A 26,656-nucleotide genomic window follows, 5' to 3' on the forward strand; every position below is an offset into this window, starting at 1 on the left:
GCTCCCCTCCCTTCCCCTGCCGCCGCAACTTCGGCCCGGCTCTCGCCCGCAGCGACGCGGCGGTCCCCGCGGCAGCGAGCGGGGTTTTTTCCTTCCTTTCCCTTCCTTCGCTGGCGTCGGCCCGGCTCGCCGCGGGGTGCAGGGCCGAGCCGCCCTCCCCCCTTCCTGCCGCTGAGGCGCTCCTGGCCTCCCTCCGGGATGTGGAAGCTGGTGCCCGCCGCGGGAAGAGGTGAGGGAGCGGCAGGCTGCGCCCGGGCCCGGGCCTGGCACCGCGGCCCGCTCCACCTTCCCGCCCCGGCCTGCGTCTGCGCGGCTGCCCGGGGCGGACACAGGCCCCTGGGCTCCAGCTGGGGTCCGGCGGCGGCGGGCCTCGGCCCGGCCCTTCGCTGCGAGTGCCGGGGTTCCGGCCGTGCGGCCCTCCCTGTGTCCTGCCGTGCTCCCCGGGCAAGGCTGCGTGGGCCCGCTGTGGCCCGGCGGTGACACGAGTTCTGGGCGCTTGGCCGCACCTGGGGCGCCGTTTCTCCCGTGGGCGCCACAGACCCGGGCTCCTGTTAGGTTTGATCGGGCTTTTCGCTTTGCGAGCCCCGCTGCGGTGTCCTGGGGCGCTGCCGCGGCCGGCGGGGTGCGGGGCCCCGTTACAGTACCCGAGGAGCTGAGCTCTGAGGCAGAAGTGAGCTCAGGAGTCTCTCAGAAAAGATGCCTAAATATTATGTTGATGCTTCAAGGGCCAAGTGTTGAACTTAAAACATCGTGTTGATTATTGGGTGCAGAGTTTTGAAACTGAATTGCCACGGTGCGTTTCTTTATCAGTTTTCTTATCCATAGGAGCTTTGATACCTATTATCAAGTTATCAGTGTATCGTGTAATACATAAATTCCTTCTTGACTTAAATATTTTCTGTATAATGAGTAGTCCTATCACAACTGCATCTGCCTTTTATTTCCTAATTCATTGGGAGTTAATATTGTGTGTTTGGTTTATCTCCTAGTAGCAACAGTACCTACTGAATTCTGTTGAACTGACTTACCTCTTACAGCCTGGAAGACTCTCGCTCAAGAGCCGGAACACTGGGAGCATCATATTAAAAATGATTGTTTCTGTGCAGTTCATATTTGGAAAGTTATTTGCCCAGGGCTGAGAACTAGGATTTAATCTGTAGATATCATTTTCATCAAGAAACATTTCTAGTTCTCTTGACCAGATGTAGTCAAGCCATCCACTGAGAAGCCACCACGTGGTCTAGATGAGAGATACCAAGAATGAGCTAAAGCATAGGTCAGAGACTGAACTTACCGAGTATCATTCTGATTTACATTGCAGAACTTCTTACATTTGTTAGCAGGACATTTTCCTCTGAACCTCTTAGTAAGTTGTGTAAATAGCATATCTTCAAAAAATTTCAGCACCCTGAGAACTTGTGTTTTGGGAAGGTTATCTTACATTGTAATTATTTTTTTCTTCTTTTTCTATATGTAACAATCTTCAAGAAATAATACAAGAGAGAAGTTAAGAAGTAATAGTAAAAGTATATTGTCCTTGAAAAAAAAGTGCGTTGCCACTTTCGTAACTGCTTTGCTTATCATAAAATGTATCCTTTTATAATGGACAAAGGGAGGGAGAGGGGAAGAAAGACATTTTGTCTATAAACTAAATGCCTAATTCTAGTCAGACTAATAAATGATGCATGACAAAGTTGAGTTTTAGATATATTACAAACTTCTGAATGTTTCCTAAGTACTTTGGGTATTTTGGAGTTTTTTGTAAATTGGTATTTTTCTGTCTCTTGTTTATTTTCAGGAGAGCCATACCGGCTTTTGAGTGGTACGGAATATATTATTGGACGCAAAAACTGTGCAATTTTAATTCAGGATGACCAGTCCATCAGTCGAAGTCATGCAGTTCTGACAGTAAATCGTCCTGAAACAACCCCTGTAAGTGGCTAGCATTTTACTGCATATCAATGTACTGTGTGGATAATTCAGTCTGCCATGACCATACGTACTCTCATTTTGCGCTCACTGGTTGCAGCTTGGAATAGAACCGCAGATCACCTGTCTTTCCTTAATCTTTACTTTTATTTTTTTTCCTCAGTGTTGCCTGCCTGTGTTGAGAAATTTAGTGGCGTAATTCTACTAGTCCAAGCTCCCTTTTATCCCAGGTTAAAGATTCACTAGGAATTTGTATTAAAAGAATCACAGCAGGAAAATGATGCAGTTAAATTTTATTATCTAGACAAGTTTTAGATCTTGGTTCTGGGAAGCACTTCAGTTGTCTTACTGCAGGCTTAGTTCGTGTTTCGTTCCATATCATGAATTCTGTATTTGCTTAGGGGACTGAAAATAAAAATGCCCAAGGAGAATTAGTAAGCAGCAGTTTACTCTCATTTACATGTTACAATGTTTATGGACATTTTGAAGCTGGTCAGCAGGAATTTCATTTGTGTAACTGTGTATAGAGTTTGACATTAAATACATAAAATGTATTTGTCTTTTTAATACTGAAAATAGTGTATAACTATTTGGCAAAATTTCATGAGAACAAGCTGACGGTGTTCTCATTGGCTTGTGATCCTTTTGGGAAATACGAAAGTATCTAATCTCTTCTCAAGATGTGCTGGTGTCACCATGCCCTGGAACTTGTGGAAGACTAGCAGTGTTCATGGAAGGAAGTGAAGGAAAGTGACTTGAGCACCTATGCCAAGGCTTAATGGAAGGTGAAAGCATCAATAATGAATCTCAGAGCCTTGCTAAGTTGCACTAGCAGAGGCTTTGGGCCTTGCACAGCCTCCATAAGGTCTGAATGTAAGAAGCACAGATGTTCTGAAGCTAAAAATATGTATGTTTTCTCTTATTTCTTCACAGGTGAAAACCAGAAGGTGAATAATTATGTGTAGGCAATCTCATTGTACAAAGTGTTTATTTAAGATAGTATTTTATGAGCTTTTTCTTATTTATCTAGTGCTTTGATCCCCGATGGTAGTAACCTCTTTCTAGTAAAATTATTTCATTCTGATAAACTATAATGGCTATTTATGTTTATTTTCAGAGCCAATCTCTCTCAGTCCCTGTATTAACAGTAACAGATACATCTAAGTATGGTACCTTTGTTAATGGATCAAAACTCAATGGCAGTTCAGTGTCTTTGCAGTCTGGTGACAGAATCAACTTTGGAGTCTTTGAGAGCAAGTTTAGGTAAGTGCTTTGATTATAAAATGCAAAGTAGAAAATTGCAGTTTTTAAAAAGAGTATTTTAGCACATCATACAACTCATCAAGCGATACAGCAGTGATGACTTTAGAAAGCAAAGGAGGTGAGCAGTATTTTGCCTGTGTTCCACACCTGCTTCTGCAATGGTTTTCCATTACTTAATTTTATAATATAATTTATTTTGACACTGAGAAACTAAAATTATTCATAGTAAAGCACTGGCATTTTGGAAGATGTTGTATCATGTACAGTGAGTGTTTGTACTCATACATGTGCAGTGAGGCCATCTTAGGCAAAGAAAAACATCCTGAAACAAATAGTTCTAAACAAAGTTTAGGGCAGGGAGAGAGCTTGTCTGAGCCGTCGTTCACTGTTGATAGTGTAACAAGAGAAGAACTGACATGCTGAATGCTTGTTGCTGTGACATGCGCGTGCATTCTTTGTAGTGAACCCAATTTGCTAACTTTTCAAATGTAACTTGGTAGCCAGGGCTATGTTTACATATAGGAAGCACTCCTTGAAGTTAAGTTGTGGGTAAATAGAACAAATTCTGATGACCATTATAATCAGTGTTAAAGCCACCAGAAGTTGGCTTTGTTCCTTAAAATGTGACTCAGTTTTGTCACTGCTGCTGGTATTTTTTGACAGGAAAAAATGCATCTCCCTCCACTTATGACAATAAATTATTTTTGGTATTGTAGATAAACCTGAATATGCACCTGAAATATGGTACAAGAATCATGCCATGAGACCAGATACATCATGACTGTTGTACTGGAAAGATAATTTAAATTTCTTTCTGCTTTGTAAACTAAACGGAATCAAATCCTGGAATTTGATATGCTGTAATTCTATATGGAAGATCTACAAATACAAATAAGCTTATGGTCAAGAGTAATGGCAATGTTAGGAAAAAGTTGCTTGAATTTGCATTCTACAGCTCTTAGAATTTTTTTCAATATTAATCTGTTTAGGAACTGTTCTATTAAGCATACTTCTGCCTTTGGAAGAACACACTCAATTTCATCTGATATTCCCTGTGTTTTTTTGAAGCACGAATTCTATGTGATGTCTGTGAAAGACCCAAAAGTCCTTAGAAGTATTTCAGACATTAAGTCAAAATGTTATTACTTTTTTGGAATAAAAATTAGTATTTACTTTCTTCAGGAAACTTTAAAACATAGTCTTTGATCTGGGTAAGAGTATGGGTGGTTTTGTGTGTGTGGTTTTTTGTTTGGTTTTGGTTTTCTTTCCTTCAGGTTTCCCTGAGACACAAACGTGATAGTTAAGTCAGCTTTGTTCATCGTAATGATTGGCTGAAATAACTACAGCAATTCTCTTGTTCTTTGCAGAGTAGAATATGAACCTTTGGTTGTCTGCTCCTCGTGTTTAGATTTAGCTCAGAAAAGTGCTTTACATCGAGCCATCCAGCAGCTTGGAGGCCTTGTAGTGAATGAATGGACAAAAGACTGTACTCACCTTGTAATGGTTTCAGTAAAAGTCACTGTTAAGGTAGGCTGAGCTTTTGCATATTGATAGTGTTGCTTTGCAGTTTTCCCACAAAAGCAAATTAAATTCTAGACCTGCTCAAGATTTTCTTCTACAAAGCTATGAAGTTAGCTCCTCCAAGTTTAGAAAGAGGTTATGTGTTGATGGGAGGTTGGAGGGAAATAAAATGAAAAAAGCCAGTTTTGAAGACTTGCTGATTTTCATCAGTTGCCTTGTACATTTTCATAACTTTGGACAAGACGGCAATTAAAAGCTAGGTTGTTAGAAGCAAAACAATCCTGTTTTTCAGTAGCAAAATACAGTACTGTTTTATTTGTTTGTGTGATGTTTTCCATATCTCAGATCTTAAAAGGCTAATGTCATTTGAACCATATTCTAGCTGAACTTTTTCCATACAGTAAATAAGCATTTTTTTGTCCTTTCAGACTATATGTGCTTTAATTTGTGGTCGACCAATTTTAAAACCAGAGTTTTTTGTTGAATTAATCAAAGCTGTTCAGTCCAGGCAACAGTTGCCAAATCATGAAAGGTAAGTGTCATGTTTTCATTGTCACATAATTAAATTTAAGGGAGTTAGATTATTGAAAACCTACATGTTTATCTGATCATATTTGACAAAATGTGTGATTTACAGTAACTTGATTTGTGGAAGAATGCTTAATATGACACGTGTTAATATTCAGGCAATTTTCTTGCTCTTGTCTCCAAGAGTTATAAAATGAGCTCTTGGAATTGACTGTATGCTTAGAGTTGTTACTAGTTCTAAGTAGGAACTTGTTTTGTTGATATGTTTGAAGCAACCTTTAAACTCTTTTGGGAATTGATACATAAAGAAAATTAAAATTTTATTGAAGAAATTATATCAAGCGTATTTAATTATGTAGACATTTTTTCCTAGTATGCAGTTAGTTACTGAGTTTACTGTAAACTTTGGTCAAAATAGAGTTAGGCTTACCATTGAATTCCCTGAAATAGCAGGGGTGGTTAATTATCTGTTAAGAGATGAAGTGAGATTAATGTGCATTGGTCTTCCCTATGTGAGAATAAAATACTCATTGTTTTCATGGCTAAATTAACTTGTTCCAAAGTAAGAATTCCTTTTTCAATTAAGTATGTAGAATAGCCCTTTTGGTTATTTTCTCTATGTAGAAAAGTGTAAAATAGGCCCATTTTTGTATACAAGAGTTCCATCTGAGCCTGTATTGCTACGATTTTTACCTGAAATGGGAGACAGTTGTGTTTTGGTTTTTGGGTGGGCTTTTTAATTATTATTTTGATTTTTGATTAATGCAGGTGAGAAATATCCATTCTGTCTTTTTAAAAGGTAAACTGTGTGGGTACCTGTGGTTTTTTTAATCGCTTCTTTTCTTTGTTTGCTTTGGAAGATACTGTGAAATGAAATACACAATGAAAGGAAATTGTAATAGTACTTGGCATTTGAAAAATAACATGCTGAACTTCTAATGTCAGTGTACAGTGAGAAAAACTTGTGAAATTACTTCAGATGCATTTAAGACACTATGATTGTTCTGCATGTATTGTTTTCTGCATGGATGTTTCAACATCCAACAACCAGGTGGATGTTGAACACCAGACATTTGAGTAGGGGAGAATAAGTGGTGAAGAAGAATCAGGTCACTATTGGTTTTACATACGTACAAGATACATGTCCATCCATCCATGTTAGAATATAGCAATTTATTTTCTTCAGGAGGTCTGATGATAGTCATTGGTATCTACAAACCACAAACAGTGTAGTTTGAAGAACAGGGCTGGAAGGAAAAGGGCATCTAAACAAGCCTCAATGGTGCACACACAGTAATGGAAACAAAGCTGTAGAGGATTAGCAGTAAGCTGCACTTGATAGGTGGTAAAATGTATTTTGCAGAATGTGACAGTATGTTGTTAGAACAATACAGGTGCCAATCTGGAGCAATTGGTAGCAACTAGTCTTTAGTTTCTAGATGCTGTTTTATGTTTGCAGGGGTTTATATAATAGTCAAATCGGTCACCTGTGAGTGGCTTAAAATTCATTGGGTCTTCAGTTTTGGAAAAGAGGATTCTTCATGGAGTGTAACTTTTCTTTCTACTTCTACATTGTTTTATAAGGGTGTGTGAAGGTTTTCTGGCAGTTTTTTGGGTTTTGTTTTTTTTATTAGAGGTGCTAACAATTGGTTGTACAGTCAGAAGTTTGCTTGGTCTATCTAACATTGCCTAGCTGTAAGACTGCTGTTACTGTCTGTTAACAAGCAGACAGTGCCTTGGGCTCCTGAGACTAGGGTACATGTTTGTCCATTTCTTTTGATACAGGAGTGACAGTATAACTGAGCTATTAAGTGCTCTCTAAAATAAAACCAGATGGATATGTTTCCCTCAAATATTTTTGCTAACTATTAAGATTCTTGGAGGAATTGAGCTGACTAAATGTTAGTGACATTAGCAGTATATGCATGATGTAGCTTTCAAAGAGAGAGTTCTGCATCAAGCTAAATGGAACAGCTGGTGTAATAGATCTATATTTAAAATAATTACAGTATTTTAAATAGGTGGTATTTTAAGATGTAGCTTGTGAGAAGATTCTGAAAACTTACTTAGCAGCTGTTTGCATTCAATTTCCAAAAATGGTTTTAACTTTCACAGGGAATCTCTACATTGTGCATTGTAGCTAGAGATGACCTGAGCTGCTACATGCGCAAGACACTAAACTTGGGGCAATACTAGTTTGAATACTTATGAAATAAGAAATGTATATCAATGCGGTAATACAGGGTGACACTGTTAATTAATCTTCATTACTACTGTAGAGCTGATCCCAAAAAGTTTTAGGGAAATAAAATCTTAAAGTTAAAAAAAGTTAAAACTTCTTTTTGTTTACACTAAGGCTTCACAGAATTGCAAACCTGCAGTTCATGTATGAATGTGGGGCTTCTTACTTGAGGCTTTTTATGGTGAAATATATTACTCCAGTGTTCTGGTACTCTGATGACCTATGCAAGGAAGAGCAATAACCAAAGATTTCACTAACGGCTGCATAAGTGCAGCTCTGTAGGAAATAACGTGTTTTATTACACCAGTCCACTGTAAGTAGTGCAGGGCTTTGAAAAAGTAGGAAAATAAATGAGCCTTTAACAGAAACTCATCAAGAGTCAAAATTTATTTATTGAAGGATTCAAGACTGTAGAAGGTCTTTTCTGGATAATGGTGTTACTGTTCAAAGCTTATAGGGGGAGAGTACAAGGAGCACTTCAGAATCCTAAGATGGAAGAAGACTTATGTTGCCTTTTGAGCTTAGATCAGCATTGGGTAAGAGTTTCAAAGTCAAGTCAAAGTTTTCTTTGAAGAGATGATCAGTTGAAGCTTCCTGCTGAAATTAAAAAACAGAGGTTTGAAATAAAAACGGAGGTTTGAAATGTGTTTATAGAGAAACTGTAGTCCAGTTCCAAAGTAATGGAAACTGCGGGTTTTCCCTTTTTACTCATCCTTTGGTCTTTAAAGATGACTGCCCCCTGTATTTATCTTAGGTTAATAACTGTCTTTATGGGACTCAGTATCAGAAGTCTTCTGGTCTAGTAACTAAAATCTGAGTTGCCCTATTTCTTGCAGTTAGTACACTTCATCATGTCTATTTCAATGCAACAGTATTTTTATAAACGGACTTGAATAGGTTGCTGAAACTTATCAAATCCTAGTTTTTCAAAACCTGATAGTTGCAGGCTGGTTAATTTCCATTGTGTATGTAAAGCTTCAGGAACTGATTGTGAAGAACACAAAAGAACAAAGATTGCTTAAAATGAAGTGTGCTTATATAGTACATTTTAGCTTATCATGATTGAATTACAGGTGAATGCAATAGAAAATTTATATGCTTATTCTTGCGTTCAGTTATAAGTATGTGAACATTCACAGTGTCTGAAGAATTTTTATATGTTTACAGATGGTAAAAGTCTGGTAAAATGGTCTTAAATAATATTTCAGTACTTTGTGGAGTATGTTTCTTGCTTAGAATCTGCTAATCTTTGCATAAATGAGAAAAAAAATATCCAAGTGTATTTATGTCTCTATATATGTAATTTATTATCCTGTTGAAGTAGATTTTGGGAGTGTGTTTGAGCATCTTTTTTTTCCCCTGCATAGTAGTATGAGAAGGATGTATAATCAGCAGTCAGAATAAAGATAAGTAGCTCTGTGATCAGCAAGAGTAAGTACACAAACTGCTGTTTGGGTACAGACGTAGTATAGTATAGATTTTAAATTGACCTATGTTTTCCCTTCTTTCTAGTGTGCACCTTGTTCTATCAGAACTGTTGTAGTAGTGAATTTGTGGCTTAAAGATTCTGTAAATACTGTCCTGAAATTATCAGTCACGTGCTTGTCTTAACTCTAGAGGCTTTTTATGATGGGGGCATGCCATCATTAACTAGAGCAGAGATCACAGGCCGTGACAAAAATGAGAGCTTCAGGGGAGAATTCTGCTTTTGCCCTGTCTGTTCCCCAGCTGAATTTGTGATCACTTTTCTTGTATTGGAGAAGACAATTGAGAATCTGCAGTGTGAATCAGTTCAGTTCTCTATCCCACCAGCAAGAAAAGTGTACTTATTTTCTGTCATGTTAGTAGGCTGTCATCTAGTGTGGTGGTACACAGTTTCTTGATCCAGTAGAAGAGAAGGAGGGGTGGCTGTCTACTCCTCAAGGGTAGAGGGAGCAAGATGACTAATTTTGTGTGGAGTTTTACTGTTAGCTCGAGTTAAGTGCAGAAGGTCGCAGTCACATTTGTCAGTATTGTTAGTGGAAAATACAGATATGTGTACAGTGTACAGCAGATACTTAAAGTGGAGTGGATAGGTCGAATGCATTCCTAAAAGTCTTGTCCTCTTAGTCAAAGTAGAATTCTTGGTCGTAGCTTAGATGTTGAGAAATTAGAGGCTCTGTTTCTTCTTAACAATCTCTTGAAAAAAATATTTATATAAATAGTTTTAACAGAGCAATGCAGTATTTTAACTTTAGAGCTTTACTCTAAAATGGAAAGGAATATGAGCGAGTACTGATGGGTAAATCTGAATTTTGTAACTTTAGTTTTCTGTTCTTGCAGCTTTTATCCTCCAGTTGATGAGCCCTCCATTGACACTGAACAACTGGATTTATCTGAGCATCATGAAAGGAAAAAAATATTCAGTGGAAAAACTTTTGTATTTCTAACTGCCAAGCAGGTAATCAGGCTTTACATTGCAGAAATATTGGAGGGCTAGCTAGGCACAGGTTCTCTTTGAATTCACACTCATTCTGGGTTCATCAGGAAAGAAGATTTCTTTGTGTTTCTCTTGTTAAAATACAGTGGCCTATACAGGGGGAGAAACAGAACACATCACATCTGCATTAGTACGTCAGTGATAAGCATTATGCTGGTAGTTCATTATGCTGATACTTACAAACTGACTGTATTTTAAGATATTTATTTTTTTTTGCATTCTCTTTAGCACAAGAAACTGGGTCCAGTGGTTATTCTTGGAGGCGGGGAAGCAAAGCTGATGACAGAAGGAAGAAAAGAAACATCTTCACTAGTTTCTCCAGAAGTTTGTGTTGTTGATGTGGGGCTGGCAGACTCTCAGATCCCAGGATCTGACTCCTTGAGAAACTGGACTGATTCCATTCTGACTGTCTTGCAAAGGTGCAGCATTGTTCTCTTGTACAGCAGTAGGGTAATTTCAGAATTTCTGCAGAGATTTGGTCATGGTGTTTGCATGCATACTGAAGCAGTAGGATGCTTATAAAGAGGGTATTTTCTTCATTGCTTTTAAGTATTTTGTAACTAAAATTTCTTGAAGCAGGGAAAAAAGGACTTGGCAGTTCTGTGAGGATTTGATGGGGTTTGTGTTTTCTTTTGTTTTTCAGAGGATCCAATTCTATAAAAAGTTACTGTAATGAAGCTGCTTTGAAATTACAGACAGCAAGTGGGTTTTCTTCTATTTAAAACAAGTTAAAAATTGATCTATTTTCCATTCTTAGAATATATTATCTATGCTTTTTCAATAAATATATGTATTTAATGGAAGACAGATGAAATGGCATCTTGAGGACATGTGGTTCGTTGCTGTCTTAATTATTTGTATACAGTGTTTCTGAAGAGTAGCTTCTGTTTGAAAATCAGTTTTTATTTTGGTGGTAGGTTTTGTGTGAGAGGGTGGAGTGCATGTTTTATAGATGTTAGGATTTTCATGTTATTAAAACAATGAAAGAAAACAAAATCCCAGTCCTTAACCTGATACATAAACCTAGTTCCCCTGAATTTTCTTGCTAAATGCAGGGAACTGTACTCAAGGTTTTCTTATGGCAAGGTTTTCTTATGTGCTTAACTGATTTGTAATAAGTGTTGAAATCTTTCAAGTCACTTTTCCATTCACACTTTTCAATCAGAGGTAGAGCGCAGTTGGTTAAATGCCCAGAAATCCGCTAGGGAGAGATGCATTAGCCAGATTACTGGGACTAGACAGTGGCTACAGCAGCAGGCAATTGGAAGTTCATATGTATAGGACATGGGTGTAATCATGGATAATTATGCTGATTTACTGTATTTGAAAATTGTGGTGTAGACTGATGGTTTTTGAAAGGAGGAATGGAGTTTGTCATATCTGTGCCCATTCACCTATTCAGGTTCGATTCTGTATTAATAAACAAATTTTTTCGGTCTGTCTTACATTTTTTTTATGTTAACAGCAAGGGTCTCAGGGCGATTCCTGAAGCCGAAATTGGACTGGCAGTTATCTTCATGTCTACGGAAAAATTCTGCAACCCTCAAAACCATGCTGGTAACAAAGGTAATTGGAAGGGTAGTAATAAGTTAACAGCATTAGAGAGGCAGTTATTTCTTTTTGTAAAGGGGCATCAACTGCTTATGTTCTTTTGTCTTGCTTTGCAAGACCACTAAAGTAGAATGATGCTTTTTTAATGGTCTGGCAATAAACTGCAGTGAAAATTTAAGACTCGTAATTAAAAAAGTACAGATCTAAAACTAGCATAAAAAGCAGACATATAGTACATTGATCTGTAAAGGAAAGGTACTTTAAAAGAATCTTCTGAAGTTCACATTTTTGTTGAATTAATACATATGTGGTAGTCTGAACTCCATGCTATTCTATCTTTTATGAAAAGGCTGTGGTAACAGGGAGGTAAAAGATGAATGTTAGAAAGTGAAAGAATAGGAAGGGATTTAATTTGTAAAAGCTTGGGTTTGTTTGATTTATTTTTTTTTTGTTTTTGTTTTTCAAAAAAGGATTTGCTTTAGCAAAATTCATCTGCCCCACACACAGTTCAAAATCAAACATAATCTTAATGTAAGAAGTAAAAACAATTACATGATTGCCATGTTTGTTAAAGTAATAGTTTGGGGGTGGGCGTTCCAAGTCTTGACTTGAAACTTAATTTGTATTTGCTAATGCAGTACTAACAAAAATGCTTGAGAGACAGAAAGAGGTTTTGTTTCTCTAATTCTCTTTTCACGTATCTTCCAAAATTGTTACTGTTTTGTTTCTGTAAAATGTTCAAAGTTCTGTGTATAATTTTATGTTCTATTCTGTTCTACAAAGTGTTGTATCAGGTAGCAAATCCTATAATTTTTTTAAAAAATCAAACAAAACCCCCATACATTTGCCTTTACATATGGGAACATTACTTACTCAAAAATGTATTTTGAAGAGAGAAAGATGTATGTGCAGTACTGGCAGAGCTCTGAAAAATACTTAGGTTGACTGGTATTCTATGAATAACTTCTATATGATCTGTTGCCTATCCAGTTAGTTTAGGAAACAATACAAAATAATTATCAGATTGAATTTAAAGATACAAAGATACTGACCTTGCAGACATCTGAATATATCAAACACGCTGATTCTTGTTTCCAGTCTGAATGTTACAATTGGATAGAAATTAAGTTGTCTGATTGAATTGTGTGAATGTACTATATGTCAGGCTTTTAAGAATAGCTGTGTTTAGAGTTTAGCATTTGTTCCCTCTTAGCAAATATTTTTTGGGACTTAAAAAAACCTTCCATGTAAGTGTTCAAATCAAAGGGATTGTAAACAAGATTACTTCCTCTGATTTTGTCTCAGAACAATGAATAGCAATGAATACATAAGATGTAGTTGCTAGGTGTGTCTATATGTTGTTCTTGGTAGGAAAAAATGAATGAATGTATATAGAATGGGTCATCTGAAAGGGTAATACTGTTACCTTAGTCTCAATCATAACAAGATGCAGGAAAAATGTAAAAGGGCTGAGTGATGAGTAGTAATTAAAAAATGTATCTATAAGCATGATGAGGCATGTTAAAATAGTAGATGTTATTATCTTTTGACTTGGAGAAGAAATGTGTGAAACAAGGACATGTGAAAGGAAAGAATATAAATAAATGTTGTATATGCACTTCTTTCTGTTTTACAGAGAAATACTGAGAGTAACTAAATAGAAAGCAGCAAAGGATGTTTTAAGGCAATCCCCTGACTATAGACATTAGGGGAAATCGGCTGTAGAAGACATTTATTCTAAAGATTTTTTGATTTCAAATATTGGTTCTGTATTCTGTATAATAATCATGTTAGATACCATCGTAAAGCTGTAAATGTGAGGAATTTTGTGCTCTTGACAGTTTTGCAAAAAATTTGTTGCATGGCTTATTAATTACATTATGTCCATATTAATATATGATTTCCCATTATACTTCATTTTATTTAAGCAAAATTCCATGACTGACTTCAGTGGAATATTTGACTAAAACTGAACCCCAGAATATGGCCCTTTAGAACTGTTTCTTTCAGGTTTTTTTAGTAAATCTGCTTAATAGTTTTATTAAAATGGCTTTAAGGCCATTTTACAAAAATCTCACCTGATCAGTTACTGATGTGTGACAACACTTGCAAAGAAACACAGATTTGATACTAACCTTTTCATTCTTATGTGTTGATCTTGCAGCTGTAACTAAAGGTATTCCTGCACCAGCTGTTGCAAGGAGAGCCATTTCCCAGAGCTTGGCTGTGGATGAAACCATAATGCCACCTGCTGCAGATAACAGCACAGTATATTTAGCTGACACGGAAACAGAAAAGCAGACATGGTAAAGTATTCATGGAAATAGTTTCTAAGCTAATAGTTGCAAATAAAGCAATCTTTTGTGGCAGAGGAGCTCTATCATTGCCGTGGGCAAAGAGATAGATTGTTAGAAATGGCACTTAACTAAACTGCTGCAACTTGTCTGCAGTGAGAGGAGTTCTGCTTTTGAGTGGTAGAAAGCATCACGTTAGGACTTGCGTGACTCTTGGATACAAATGTAGATGCTGCATATCTGATTTGACTGTTTGACTGGCATTCCACAATTATAAAACTGTATTTATTGTAGCAGATTTTACAGTTTAAGTACACCTATATTTTTTATAAGTATGTTCAATTTAAAAAGTGGTACTCTACGGTGTATCTCTGTGGTAAGTTCTTGTGTTTTCACTTTTTTTCTCTCTAATGTAGTATGATGATAGAGGATACTCCCCAGATGGATAGATGGGGCAAAATGGCTTTCCAAGACGTAACTGCTGTAAAGAGAAACCCTACCACAAGTGGCAGTGCAAATGCAGGAACATCGATGGCTAGAGTAAACAGAACATCAGGATTTAGTCAAAGTCATCCTGTCTCACCATCTAAAATTTCAGAAGCTAATAAACCTAGTGACTGTGCTTCACATCACCAGTCTAATGTAATTACAAATTACTTCCAGGTAGCTAGAAAAAGGTATGTTGAAATGTTCTTGACATTATTTACCTTGTTGTTCTGTTGGTGTCGTTTCTGAAAAATAATTTTAACTCAAGGCGTGTATGTTTAATTCTAAACGTACTTAAAAATGTAATTTTTAGATCAGCTTCCTGGAATGGCAAGCTTTTTTCCAAGGGCTCTTATGTTCGAATTTCACAATGCAGCCACTAAAACCCCGGGAAGCTGTTGTGGATGCAGCTAGTCGTATTCAAAAATGCTTTTCTAATTTCTTTTCTAATTACTTTCTGGCTAAGGGAAAGAGATGAAGAAGAACAAACATCTGAACCCAAACTAGCAAAACTGGAGGAAAGGTCATTGCTTGTTTCCAAGTGCACTGAACCCACAGCTTCATCAGTGCGGAACAGTGAAGCAGAACAACATCAAAAGGAAAATAACATCCTGGACCGAAACCCAAATTTTGCGTTAGAAGACACAGGTGTAGAGCTCAGGAGGGAAAATGGCAAACTAACAAGCGATAAAAGAGACACTAAAACTGCTTCTAGTGAAAAGCATGCACCAAAGAAGAGAAAGGAGTTCAGTGATTTATCTGAAGATACAGAGGCACTAGAAATTGTGTTCGGAAGCAGAGATCTAGACTGGGAAGATCAAACGGCAGATCATGACCAGGAAGCTCAAGGAAATGCACGGAAAAAAAAATGTTTGGAAGCCAAAGGAGGCAGGATTCGAGAAGTAAATTTAAAGCAGAGGCAAGATAATAAAATACTGGTAAGCTATATTCTTCTCATGTACCTAATATTGAAATTTACAACTGTGGTGGAAGAATTTAGGTAGCTTCTTTAAGAATGAGGCTGCCTGCATACAGAAAGTAGCTTTGTAAAATTTGTTTGCTTAAGCATCCCAAATAACTCTGAAGTAAAAATTGACATGATGTATAAGCTACACATGAATGTTGCAGTGTTACGCCTATCTTAAGTGTTTTTCATTCTTCAGGACCTTGTTTCTTTGTGAACTGAAAGCTGCTTGTATTCTGAGTTTTCCTCTCTTTTTGCCTAAGTACTGTGGATAGAACAGCAGAATATACCCCTGGTCCAAGAAAAACCTCTCAAATTGTATATTACTGTGTTAATTATAATGCTGATATTTATACTAAAATAATACTTACCTTTATGTAATGAATTTTCTGAAGAGACCTTTAGTTGACCTCTTCTGTTGAATGCCACAGTAGGGTCCAGCATCTTTCAAGTCAGAATCTCTAGATGTCACGTGAAAGATTATTAAAATTCCTGTATGAGGCAATTCAAATCACTAATGTCCTCTTTAAAACAAAAACAAACCACCCAAACCCAGACAAACAAAATCTCCAAACCAAAATACAGCCTGTGATTAATTTTCTTGTTTATTTCTCTGATTTTGTTTCTGAGAATCAGTTTGAATGTATGTGTGAGTAGTTGGGATTTGCAAGATACCTTGAATCAGATGATAATTAGTAATTTTCTGTGCATCCTTAGCTCAGTCCAGCTTAACACTCTTCTCTCGATACTTTACTAGAGCTTGCTTCTGGCAAAGTGTGAATTTTGAACTTCATTATAGTGCTGGGTTTTTGTGTGTTAATAACAGGCAAATTTTACAAAAAACAAATCTTACAGTTGTAGAGAATCTTTATTTCTTGGTCTGCATCCTATCAGAGAGGAGGTATTTTCCGTTTGGTCTGACTGTACTGAGAGACTGAAATGGCTGCTTGGAATAGTCTTTCGAATTTTGTTGTGGCCTGGGAAGTTTTTCTAGTCTAACTTCTTGTCAGGATCATGAGGGAAAACAAATTCTTATGTATAACTAAATTGTTATTTTTTCAGATGTGCACTTAAAAGATTTTTGCTGACTAGTTTAATAATGACGTACTTTATTCTCATAAATTATATTTCCAGTGGAATAGGAAGGAGATTTCATGATAAAGCTCCACAGGCATATTTATGTTGCCTGTTTTCTTCAAGTATAGATGCACCTCATGTATCTGGCAAGACAGAGAATGTGAGTGACTCAAAATCTATGGGTTGCTTAAAACTGATCTGATTTTTTTTTTTACCATTGAAAGTAATCTGTGAAAGGCAAATCTGGTTTTAAACTACAGGAGGAAAGCAATCTGCAGAATACTTTCTTGTCCTAGTAATGAAATTTCCTTCCTGCAGACATGTACACTTAGCATACAAAATTGAAAATGCAACTTTTTATATTCAAAAGTTTTTACAGTGTTTTCCAGAACACGGCAGGACTCTGAAGATTGTACACATGGACAATACTGGCTACTGGTATAAGGAAAAAAAAAGTGAGAAAATAATAGTGATTTTTTTAGTAGAAAAAACCCCCATCAATTGTTACAGTACACATAAAATCATAAAAATTTAAATGTACAGTGCAGTTTCTTTTCTGTCTAAATATTTGTATAGATTTGAAAATGCTTATTCCACTGAAAATAGCAGAAAACAATTTTATGTAATTACATTTGCATTTAATTTCAGTGTTACATTTGAAATAATTTCTAATCAAATAGAATGAAGAGGAACTTGGATCAGTTCTAACTTCAGAAATGAAAAGTGACATCAAGCAGGAGTCGCAAGTCTTGGTAAGAAACCAGTTAATTGTTAGTTTGAACAGCGAACTTTGAGAAGCATTAATAAAATGCATCAAAATTTTGCTTTTAAGAACATAGTCTTTGTGGATTGTATTTCAGCATAAAGGAGGTTCTGAAGATTGTGCTCCTTAAAATCATGTGTAAATTTGATTAGTACAGTTTAGCTTACTGACTGTGAAAAGACAGTGAACTGTAGTTCATTGCATGCTTTTGTAATGGCAGGAATGCTGTGCAGGTATACCAAGTGCAGGGACAGCTTACATTAAGGGATGTTCAGTTTATATTTTGCTACAAACAACTATACGATATCTGGGCTGGAGCTGTTCACGAAGATAGTTTAACATTACTTGCAACGTTGTTTTGTACCCAGACTTCCTTTTTAATCCGTGTAGATCTAGCCCCAAGCAGCAAAGTGTGCATGTAGACTTGCTGGCATATGAGCATTCTTATGTACAAGAAAACGTTGCTTCATTGATCAGGTCCAGCTTACAGCCCTAAAGTTGGCCTGAATGGTAAATCTGTAGACTAGAATTGACCTGGAGACATTCAACTTTTTCTTCCGTGGAGTTAGCTGGAGTTTCCATTAGAGTAAGTACACTTGATTAAATTAGTCCAGGTAGGAGACAAGGTGAGAGGAAGAATAAGTAATTCTTAGATATTAGCTATATTGAAAAAAAAATTAAAATCCTGGTGAAATGAGGTACATTGACTTCCTTATTATTACTGCATTTCTTAATGAGCTGGTCTTTTCAACAGATGTAAATAAGAGAGAAAAAAAATCTACTTAGCTCCCAGCTCTGTTGGTGCTCTGTAAGGAGGCCGAGAAGTACCTCTATTTTCTTGGCCTCTAGTACTGCTAGTGCTTCCTCTCACCCTTTTGTAATCCTAACTTCTGCCTCAGCTGTGCTCATGGTAATTTCTTTCTCTAAAGTTTATACTGTTAGATATTCAGTATGTCTTGTTACACACTTGAAGTGCTCCTTCCTTGTTCTTCCCACATAAGAACCACAATGAACTGCAAGATGACTCCAACAATCTTCCTAGCAGACTTCTGTTGACTGAGTTCAGATCGTTGGTTGTCAGCCATCCAAGACACAACAGCCAGTTTACTGGAAATACCAGCTACGGGGGAAAGAAAAATTTCAAAAAGTTCAAAAAGGTTAGTGTGTATTTGAAATGGTCACAAGATGACACTATTTAAAAGTAGTGTCTAAAAATACTACCAAGTATTGCTTCAAGACTGTAGAAGTACAGTCAACCTACGGAGGGTAGAAGCAAGGACAGGTAGCGTGGGAGGAATATAGAGAAATTGTCTAAGCAGCCAGGGACCTGGTTAGGATAGCTAAAGCTCTGACAGAATTAAGTCTGGCCAGGGACATGAAGGGCAACAAGAAAAGCTTCTTAAAGGTGTGTTGGTGATAAAAGGAAGACCAGGGAAAATGTGGGCCCTCTCTGGAAGGAAATAGGGAGACCTGGTTACCTGGGACATGGAGAAGGCTGAGGGTACTCAATGGCATTTTCACCTCAGTCTTCACCAGCAAGTGTTCCAGCCACACCGCACAAGTCGCAGAAGGCAAGGGCAGGGACTGGGAGAATGGAAGAGCCACTTGCTATAGGAGAAGGTCGGGTTTGAGACTATCTAAGGAATTGAGACCATCCAGTTTAGAACTGGAGAGACATGGATTTGATGGATGGACCGCTTGGATAAGGAATTGGCTGGATGGTCTCACTCAGAGTGGTCAACAGCTTGGCATCTGAGTGGAGACCAGTGACGAGTGCCATTCCTCAGGGGTTGATGCTGGGACTGGCACTCCTTTTGACATCTTTGTTGGTGTCATGGACACTGGGATTGAGTGCACCCTGAGTGATTTTACCAATGACACCAAGCTGTGGTGTGAGCAGCACGCTGGAGCGAAGTGATGCCATCCAGAGGGACCTTGCCAGGCTTGAGAGGTGTGCCCTTGTGAACCTCATGAAGTTCAGCAAGGCCAGGTGCGAGGTCCTGCACCTGGATCGAGGCAATCCCAAGCATGGTACAGGCTGGGTGGAGAATGGTTTGGGAGCAGCCCTGAGGACAAAGACCTGGGGGTGTTGGTGGATGAGAAGCTCAACATGAACCAGCAGTGTGCGCTTGCAGCCCAGAAAGCCAACCATATCCTGGGCTGCATCAAAAGAAACTTGACCAGCAGGCTGAGGGAGGTGATTCTGCCCCTCTACTCCACTCTCATGAGACCCACCTGGAGCATTCAGCTCTGGGGCCCCCAACATCAGAAGGACATGGACCTACTGAATTGAGTCCAGAGCAGGGCCACAAAGATGATCAAAAGGCTGGAGCCCCTCTCCTGTGAGAACAGGCTGGGAGAGCTGGGGTTGCTCAGCCCTGAGGAGGCTCCAGGGAGACCTTATAGCGGCCTTCCAGTACCTAAAGGGGGCCTACGGGAAAGCTGGAGAGGAACATTTTATGAGGACATGTAGTGATAGGACAAGAGATAATGGCTTTGAACTGAAAGAGGGTAGATTTAGATGAGGTATTAGGAAGAAATTCTTGACTGTGAGGGCGGTGAGCCCCTGGCACAGGTTGCCCAGAGCAGCTGTGGATGCCCCATCCCTGGAAGTGCTCCAGGCCAGGCTGGATGGGGCTTTGAGCAACCTGGTCTGGTGGAAGGTGTCCCTGCCCATGGCAGGGGGGTTGGAACTAGATGATCTTTAAGGTCCCTTCCAACCCAACCCCTTCTATGAAATATTTTATATAAGAATTTTTAAATGTATAGTAACTACAGAAGGAAACCATTTAAATACCATATTACACTGTTAACAAGTATTTTGCTAATTGACTGAAGCAGTGCCAGGCTGACGAAGGCTTACCTTGTGCTAGATTATTAAGGTACTTGTACTCTCTGTTCCAAGCTGTTACCTGGAATCAGTCATTAAGTGATGCCTACCATAACTCCCGGTTGTACCTCCACAATGCTAGCAATTTGACTTCTCCAAAAACCTGCATATAAAGTATATGCTGATTCAGTGTCTTGCATTTTATCTAATAAATCCTGGATTTCTAAACGGAACTAAATGTAGTATCTTACAAAAGTAAGATTATTACTTGCTTGGGTACCGAAGATAATTTCAGGAAGATCCTGTGTTCAGTGTAAAAATACCACTTCAGCTGATATTAACAATAATTTAAAAAATGGTATAAGATTACTAGAAATGCATTTCAGTAAAGCATTATGTAGAGTGTGAGTCACTTAATGCAACTTCCAGTTTTCTGGTGATATGTTCTCATTTTTAGATAACGTTAAATTTCTGATAGTGTTTCCTTTTCTACTGTTTTGCAATAGATGCTTATTCATTCTGACAATAAAATAGAATCGGTTGGTAAAAATCAATTTCTGATGTTTTCAAACTTCTTTAATGTACTATCAGCTTTATTTAGGATATGTAACTTGTCAGCTTTTGTTTTTCTGTTGGTAAAACAAGGGAGTGAATAGCTTTCTGTAAATGCTTTTTCACTTCAGACTCTGAAATATGATCTCTAATTAAATGTTATGCAAAGGAAGACTGACTGACTTCTGTGATATCTGAATAGACTTTCTGAATATATTAAAACAGACCTTCTACTTGCAGTGTGCTTGCCTTGCTTTGTAATTGTAATAATTTATTGTCCAAACAGGTAGCTTATCCAGGGGCAGGACAACTTCCGTATATTATTGGAGGGTTAGATTTGATTGCTCACCATGCTAAAAAGAATTCTGAACTCGAAGACTGGTTAAGGCAAGAAATGGAGGTAAGGAATTACTACTTGAAGATGATCAAACAAAAACTTGACTGACTTAAGTGGTCATACCAAACTGTGAAATACTTCAGAATTTTATTCTTGAAATAAAACCTCAGCCAATGAGCTGTGCACATGCTCATAGGATCATATACATTAGAAAAGTTACTGAAAGTCAAAGGTCAGTGGTAAGACTCATCTTTTTGCTGATTATTTGAATTCATTTTACATTTGACACTCATGTTATCAGAAATACTGATTCAAAGCAAAAATCAGTAATTTAGAATTTTTTTTTTAATAAGCAAAATAAGCATTATGGAAACTCGTGACTTCTAAAATGATGACAGGGAGCTAGAAAGAGCTTCTGTATGGTTCACTATGTTCAAATTGTTATACAGCACTCTTGATAAGAAAATACCTGAGTAAAATTCTGTTGGGAGTATACTGAAGATATATTAGTAAGAATAAATTCAGTGTTTTTTCTTTTGTAAAAATCTTGACCTTTTGTGTGTAAAAGTTTTTAAAAAACCCCATATTTTATCGTAGCAGTTTTCTAGCACTTTCATTTTCCAATAGTTTGTTTAAAGATACTTGCTGATGTATTCTCATGATATGTATTCTGCTTCCATAGTCTGACTGAGGTCTCCGTACATCAACACTTTTGATTGTCCTTTGTTTTTAACCCCTGCGTATAGATAATGCTTGTTAAAATTCCCTTTATGCACCAATAACCAGATACAAATTTCCCTGTTTCTATAATGATGCTTAAAAAAAACCCCAAACATATTTCTGACCAAAATTGCTATCTTGCATGAACAACTCCGTTCAATGAGTTGTTAGCAGTAGCCAAACTTGAGTAGTGAAATATATTACCTAATGTGAATATGCACTGAATGGAGTACTTAGAGAAAACATTTCTTCAGGAAAATCTGTGTTAGTGCAGGAATATATTTTTCTTCTATATAGTTTGTTCATTAGCTTCATCCTTAATGTCAAATATTGAGTAAACATCTTTTCTCAGGAGCAGAACCGACGTGCAAGAGAAGAATCACTTGCTGATGATCTCTTTAGGTAAGAGTTTTATGTTTGTACTTAGAAAATGTGTGGGTTTTTTGCATCACATCTTTTTTTGGGTTGGTTTTTTTTTTTTTGACAAATTCCAATTCTGTAAAAGACTGCTTTGACTGTTCTTTTCAAAATCTCATGTATTCCCATGTATGGAATATAGCCACAATGACTCAACAACTCAATTGTTTTTTTATACCTGAAGCTTTAAATTTCATTCAGGCTTGCTATAGTTTTTTAATAAGAATATTCTCAAACAAAAATGTTGCTATTTCCTGGCTGATATGCGCAAACTTGATTGTTCACAGAGGCTGAAAGAGATTCCCGGGTCAGGCTTTTCACCATTAGCATTAGGTAGAGCCTAATGAAGGTTTTGATCTTGTAACGTAGTCAGTCATCTGAAATGCGAAGCAGAAGGTGATGGGGTCTGCCACTTTTTCATTTTGGCCATAGCACTTATCTATCCCTGTCACTTGAGGGAGCTAAACAACAGCTGTGAGAAAGTGATTGGCAGGACTGCTTGCTTTTTTTTTTTTTAATCTTTGAAGTAATGATTCTCAGAATTAAAAATAAAAATTAAACCCCCACAAAACTAAATAAATCCTTTAGTATGGCCCCCATATCCCTTTGAGACCTTAAGCTGCTTTCAAACCATTCATTCGCAATGAAAGAGCTTGTACCTGGGGTTTTTTTTTTGTTAGAAACTCCCTCAGTGCCTTACTGTCTTTCCATTTTTCAGACTGAGAGGAGGCATTTTTACACTGATCATTCTATGCTCTTGATTGTGTAGTAGAGTGATTAATTCTGTCTTAATCAGGGCTTATGTCACGGGAGTTTGAGATATTTCTTTGGTAGGTCCAGGTTCACCTTTGCTGTTTACCACTGCTCTTTGCCATAACTCATTGCATTTGCCTCTAAAACACGCTCTGTTTCAGCATTTTTCTTTTAATAACCCTCACTTCAGCTGTCTACTGCTTTCCCTAATCTCTTTTTTGAAAGAGGGATTCATTCTAGTCAGTTGATTTCCTGTCCAGTTACTTTCAATTGTAATCCTAATTTAATGATTTTTCACCACTCTCTAATCAAATAAATTTCTAAGCCAAGCTTGCTACTTTATCCAGTTTTTACATCTGCCATACAGCCCTTTAAATATATGTCAGTTATGAAGACATTTATAAAAACATGATGCAGCTTGATTGCTGTGCTGGCGTATTAACTGGTTCAAAATATCTTGATTAATTTTAGCCTTTCAAAACACAGCAGTGGCAACTTAGATAATTTGTATGCATTCATGCTTAGAAAACTTTTTATCTCAACTATTGTTTAGGACAGTTGTACTTAGAAAAGTTTCCATAGTCAAAACTATTAAAACAGGCAATTTAGTGTTCAGCAGTTTGTAACCTACTTCTAATTTTGTCCTTAATCCTGAGTAAAACTACTTGCCATAATGCTAATGGTAACAGTTACAGTTTCCCATGAAAATTGCATTTGAAGGTGCCATTAGGGTCATGCAGTACTCCAAGGTAGAGATGAGCTAGGAAGAAAAGCTGTGCCCTCAGCTGCTGCTGAGTACTTACAGAGATGGAGGAGGAAGGGAAGGCGTATCGTACTATCTGCTAGGACTACAGATAAATGGGTTATGTTCGTTAATAGCCCTTTGTATCCTTCACTCCCTGTTCCAGCAAGGTCTTTTGTTTCTTTGTGCATTCACTCCACAGTAGTGAAATCTCTGTAGTCCTTTTTCCATTTCAGGCCACGGGCACCGTATAGTTTCCTTTCTCTGATAATGTTGTTTGATTTCTTTCTGTCTGGAAAACAACATCCAGGCTTCATTTAACATGGAAAATGGCTGGAGGTGAGGTGGGGGAGGTTATGAAAAGATGTTCATGACTGTCGGTGTCAGCATCTCCCATCACAGACAGGGTTGAAGTCCTGAAGGCAGTCCATCACATATCACCCCCTTCTCCTATCTACTTATCTCTGCTGTCGTCGTCCCCCCCGTGTCCCCCCCCCCCAGGATTCGGTGTCCAGGACATATTTAAATGTTACAGCTGATGTGTTACAATGCTATAGCAATAAATTCAAAGAAATGCTTTGAGATTTAATATAAGGATCTCATATTTAGCAAAGATTTCCTTATTTTCTTAGTTTTTATGTGAAAAAGCCACCACTGTTTGACTTATCACCTGCCATGCATTTGACTAATACTAAAAATAGTGCATTTAGGTAGAAAAATAAGTATGGTGAAGAAAGATATCTTTATCCAAATCACTATCAAAGAAACACAATACTGCATGTCAACATGTGTATGAGCCATTCAGAAAATCCTACTGCAATAACAGCTTGCTCTGTTAATTAACATTTAATAATAGAGCATTTCTTTCAAAGGGTACACATTTCATTTCTGCTGGTCTGAGTTGTATAGCAACAGCAGTGACTTCTAATACCTTTCTAGTTATGTGGTGATGTAATTTGGCTCACAAGTTATCACATTTTCCTGTCTAAGCAAAAAAAAGTCTTGATGAATGAGAGCAGAATTAGTGGAAGTAAAACTGCCTGATCATTCAGTTGCGTCTGTACGTTATTCATGCATGAATACAAAATACATCAAAATTCCAAAGAAGGTATGCAGGATTTTGGGAAATAAAGCCCAAATGGAGAGAAAGAGAAGGCTAAGGGACAGCAGTGTCAAACAGAGGCAAACTGTAAACATACTGCAGTAAATCGGGTGACCAGTATATCCAGAAAGTAGATCTAAATTAGTAAAAATCAATCAGAAGCTGTATAAAAGAGAAGGTAAGGCAAGGAACTGTTTTTATGTGGGAGTAGTAAGCAGCAGAAGGGTTTTGTCTGATTGAGTTGTGCCCAAATATACATTGCTGTGAATATATGGTAGCCCTTTCCCTTCCCTCCCCTTCTTAATTTTTATTTTGGCAGTTTTTTGTTTGGTTGCTTGGTTTGTTTTCTTTAGTAAGGCACTTAATGTTGGGACATTAAAGGGTTGGGGAAACTTGTTGATGTCTCAACTGTAAAGATTTTAAGTAGCTAGGAAATCAGTGAAGATTTTAGTAAAGGCTAGCTGTAGTTCATGCACAGGCTCTGGCTTGTGCGTCCTTCAGTCAAATTGTAGCAACTGTAGTTAATTATAGAAGTGCAGTCAGGGAAGGGACTGAACGCCGACTAATCCCCTGTTACAAATATATAATAAAGCTATTTGCATCACATTGTTAACTTTGAAGATCATTAAGTTTTAATTATTTGTGACAAATTTTCTTTTTTGTTGCAGATATGATCCTAATGTGAAAAGGAGAAGATGAATTGTGACCTGAATTTACAGTGATTTTCAAGCAGTCTTTTCTGTTCTTTAGGTTTGCTGTTACAGTGTGTAATACATACCTACATATGACTATTTGAGCTATCTGTTATTGTAAGACTTGTTTTTAAGTCTTGGCTTTATTAAAGAAAAAGAAAAGTTTTGTTCACTGCTTGGTACTTAACAGATTGCACGTTTTCAAGACCCTCACGTTGCTTGCTTCAGAGTAATGCTCAGTAAAATACCATAGATGCTTAAGATTTCATTTTGGGCTGTTGATTTCTAGTGTTTCCTTATCAGTAGTATTTTAGGAAAAAAAAGGAAGTTAGCATCACACTTTTTTCTTTTCAGAAGGGCTTTGTTAATTAGATTTTTGCATATTGTCAATTTTGTCTTGAGGTGGTGGTTTCTGAAGACTTCATAAATAAGTTAGACAAAACTTAAATTCGTGTCTGTGGAAACAAGTATTTAATATTGATAAGGTCAAGCTTCTTTCTATTTTTGAAGTTAGTAACATCAAATTGTTTTTAGTGCCACCAGTTTTGTGTGACAGCAGATTTGAAAGATGTTTAAATTCTAAAATTCAGTGACTTTGCCCTATTAGGTCTTCAAAATTTGTTTGAACAGCCTACAGTTAGACTAGAAACACTCCTACAAACTCAGAAAAGATACTAAAAAATCTTACAGCAGCAATAAGCATTTTAATTTTTGCTCCTTGAAATTGGAGGGAGAGGCAAGTGCAGTTTCCCTCTCTGCGTATTTCCGTTCCTTTGCAAACCAGTGGACTCATCTACCACGTGACTAAGGGAAGCACCCCCCAGACAAACATGGAGGTTTCTTTATAGATCTTGTATGAGATGTCTTCTCTGTGTCAGCGTTTCCAGTGTCATCTTCACATTTCTTTGTAGTCTTTCACAGGCTGTGTGCTGTTGAGATGGGAGGGCATTTTGGGAATTTCTACAGTAGTGCTGACAAAAAAACCCAGCATCAGCACTTGGCTGGAGATATGTATCCAGTGTATGTTCCTGTTTTGGGTCCAACTTGAGGGTATCTAATAGTTGATAGGTTTGGTTTCTAATTCAGCTTTGTCTGCTGTTTGCTTGATGAGAAGCCTGTAGATCAGTATGTAAGCCTTTTGCTATTTGAACATGAAGTTATATTTGCTTTAAAAAAGCTTAGTCATTTAAACCTCTACCCCTTACCCATGCCTTGAATTATAATTCCAAATTCATGTAACAAATCCTGTTTGTAATACTGAAGCCTTCCATTTTAGCATAATATTGTCATAAGTTAGAGCTCCAAACATTAGGGGAAGCATGCTTGTTTGCTCGCTGGTTTGAGCCTTCTGTTACTGAAGTTTCTGAGGTAGATGATAAAGGATGTGATTACGTGATCCAAATCTTGGGAGCCT

General features: G+C 37.5%; 1 protein-coding gene across 4 annotated transcripts; it reads left to right on the forward strand.

The window, feature by feature from the left end:
* On the forward strand, nt 1-25,503 carry NBN (nibrin). Of its 4 annotated transcripts, none has more exons than XM_037379496.1 (16): nt 3-229; nt 1,799-1,932; nt 3,047-3,192; nt 4,560-4,719; nt 5,142-5,245; nt 9,806-9,923; nt 10,191-10,381; nt 11,428-11,528; nt 13,678-13,819; nt 14,224-14,484; nt 14,760-15,231; nt 17,015-17,086; nt 18,099-18,254; nt 20,766-20,879; nt 21,889-21,938; nt 25,219-25,503. In XM_037379496.1, exons 1-16 carry the CDS (start codon nt 199-201, stop codon nt 25,247-25,249), a joined length of 2,283 nt encoding a protein of 760 aa, XP_037235393.1. In that variant the 5' UTR covers nt 3-198; the 3' UTR covers nt 25,250-25,503. The 4 variants fall into 4 exon arrangements, with proteins under 4 accessions (XP_037235397.1, XP_037235393.1, XP_037235396.1 ...); XM_037379499.1 differs by lacking the exon at nt 3-229 and adding an exon at nt 426-793 and having other exon boundaries at nt 4,565-4,719; XM_037379498.1 differs by lacking the exon at nt 3-229 and adding an exon at nt 906-1,276 and having other exon boundaries at nt 4,565-4,719.
* The last annotated feature ends 1,153 nt before the right edge of the window (nt 25,504-26,656 follow it).

This window comes from Falco rusticolus, chromosome 3, assembly GCF_015220075.1.
Source record: "Falco rusticolus isolate bFalRus1 chromosome 3, bFalRus1.pri, whole genome shotgun sequence".
Lineage (NCBI taxonomy): Eukaryota > Metazoa > Chordata > Aves > Falconiformes > Falconidae > Falco > Falco rusticolus.

Coding starts and splice junctions, on each gene's coding strand:
- NBN (XM_037379496.1), top strand. CDS start 199: ATGTGGAAGCTGGTGCCCGCCGCGGGAAGAG. Junction 13,820..14,223: donor GAAACAGAAAAGCAGACATG/GTAAAGTATTCA, acceptor TCTCTAATGTAG/TATGATGATAGAGGATACTC. Junction 14,485..14,759: donor TTCCAGGTAGCTAGAAAAAG/GTATGTTGAAAT, acceptor TTTCTGGCTAAG/GGAAAGAGATGAAGAAGAAC.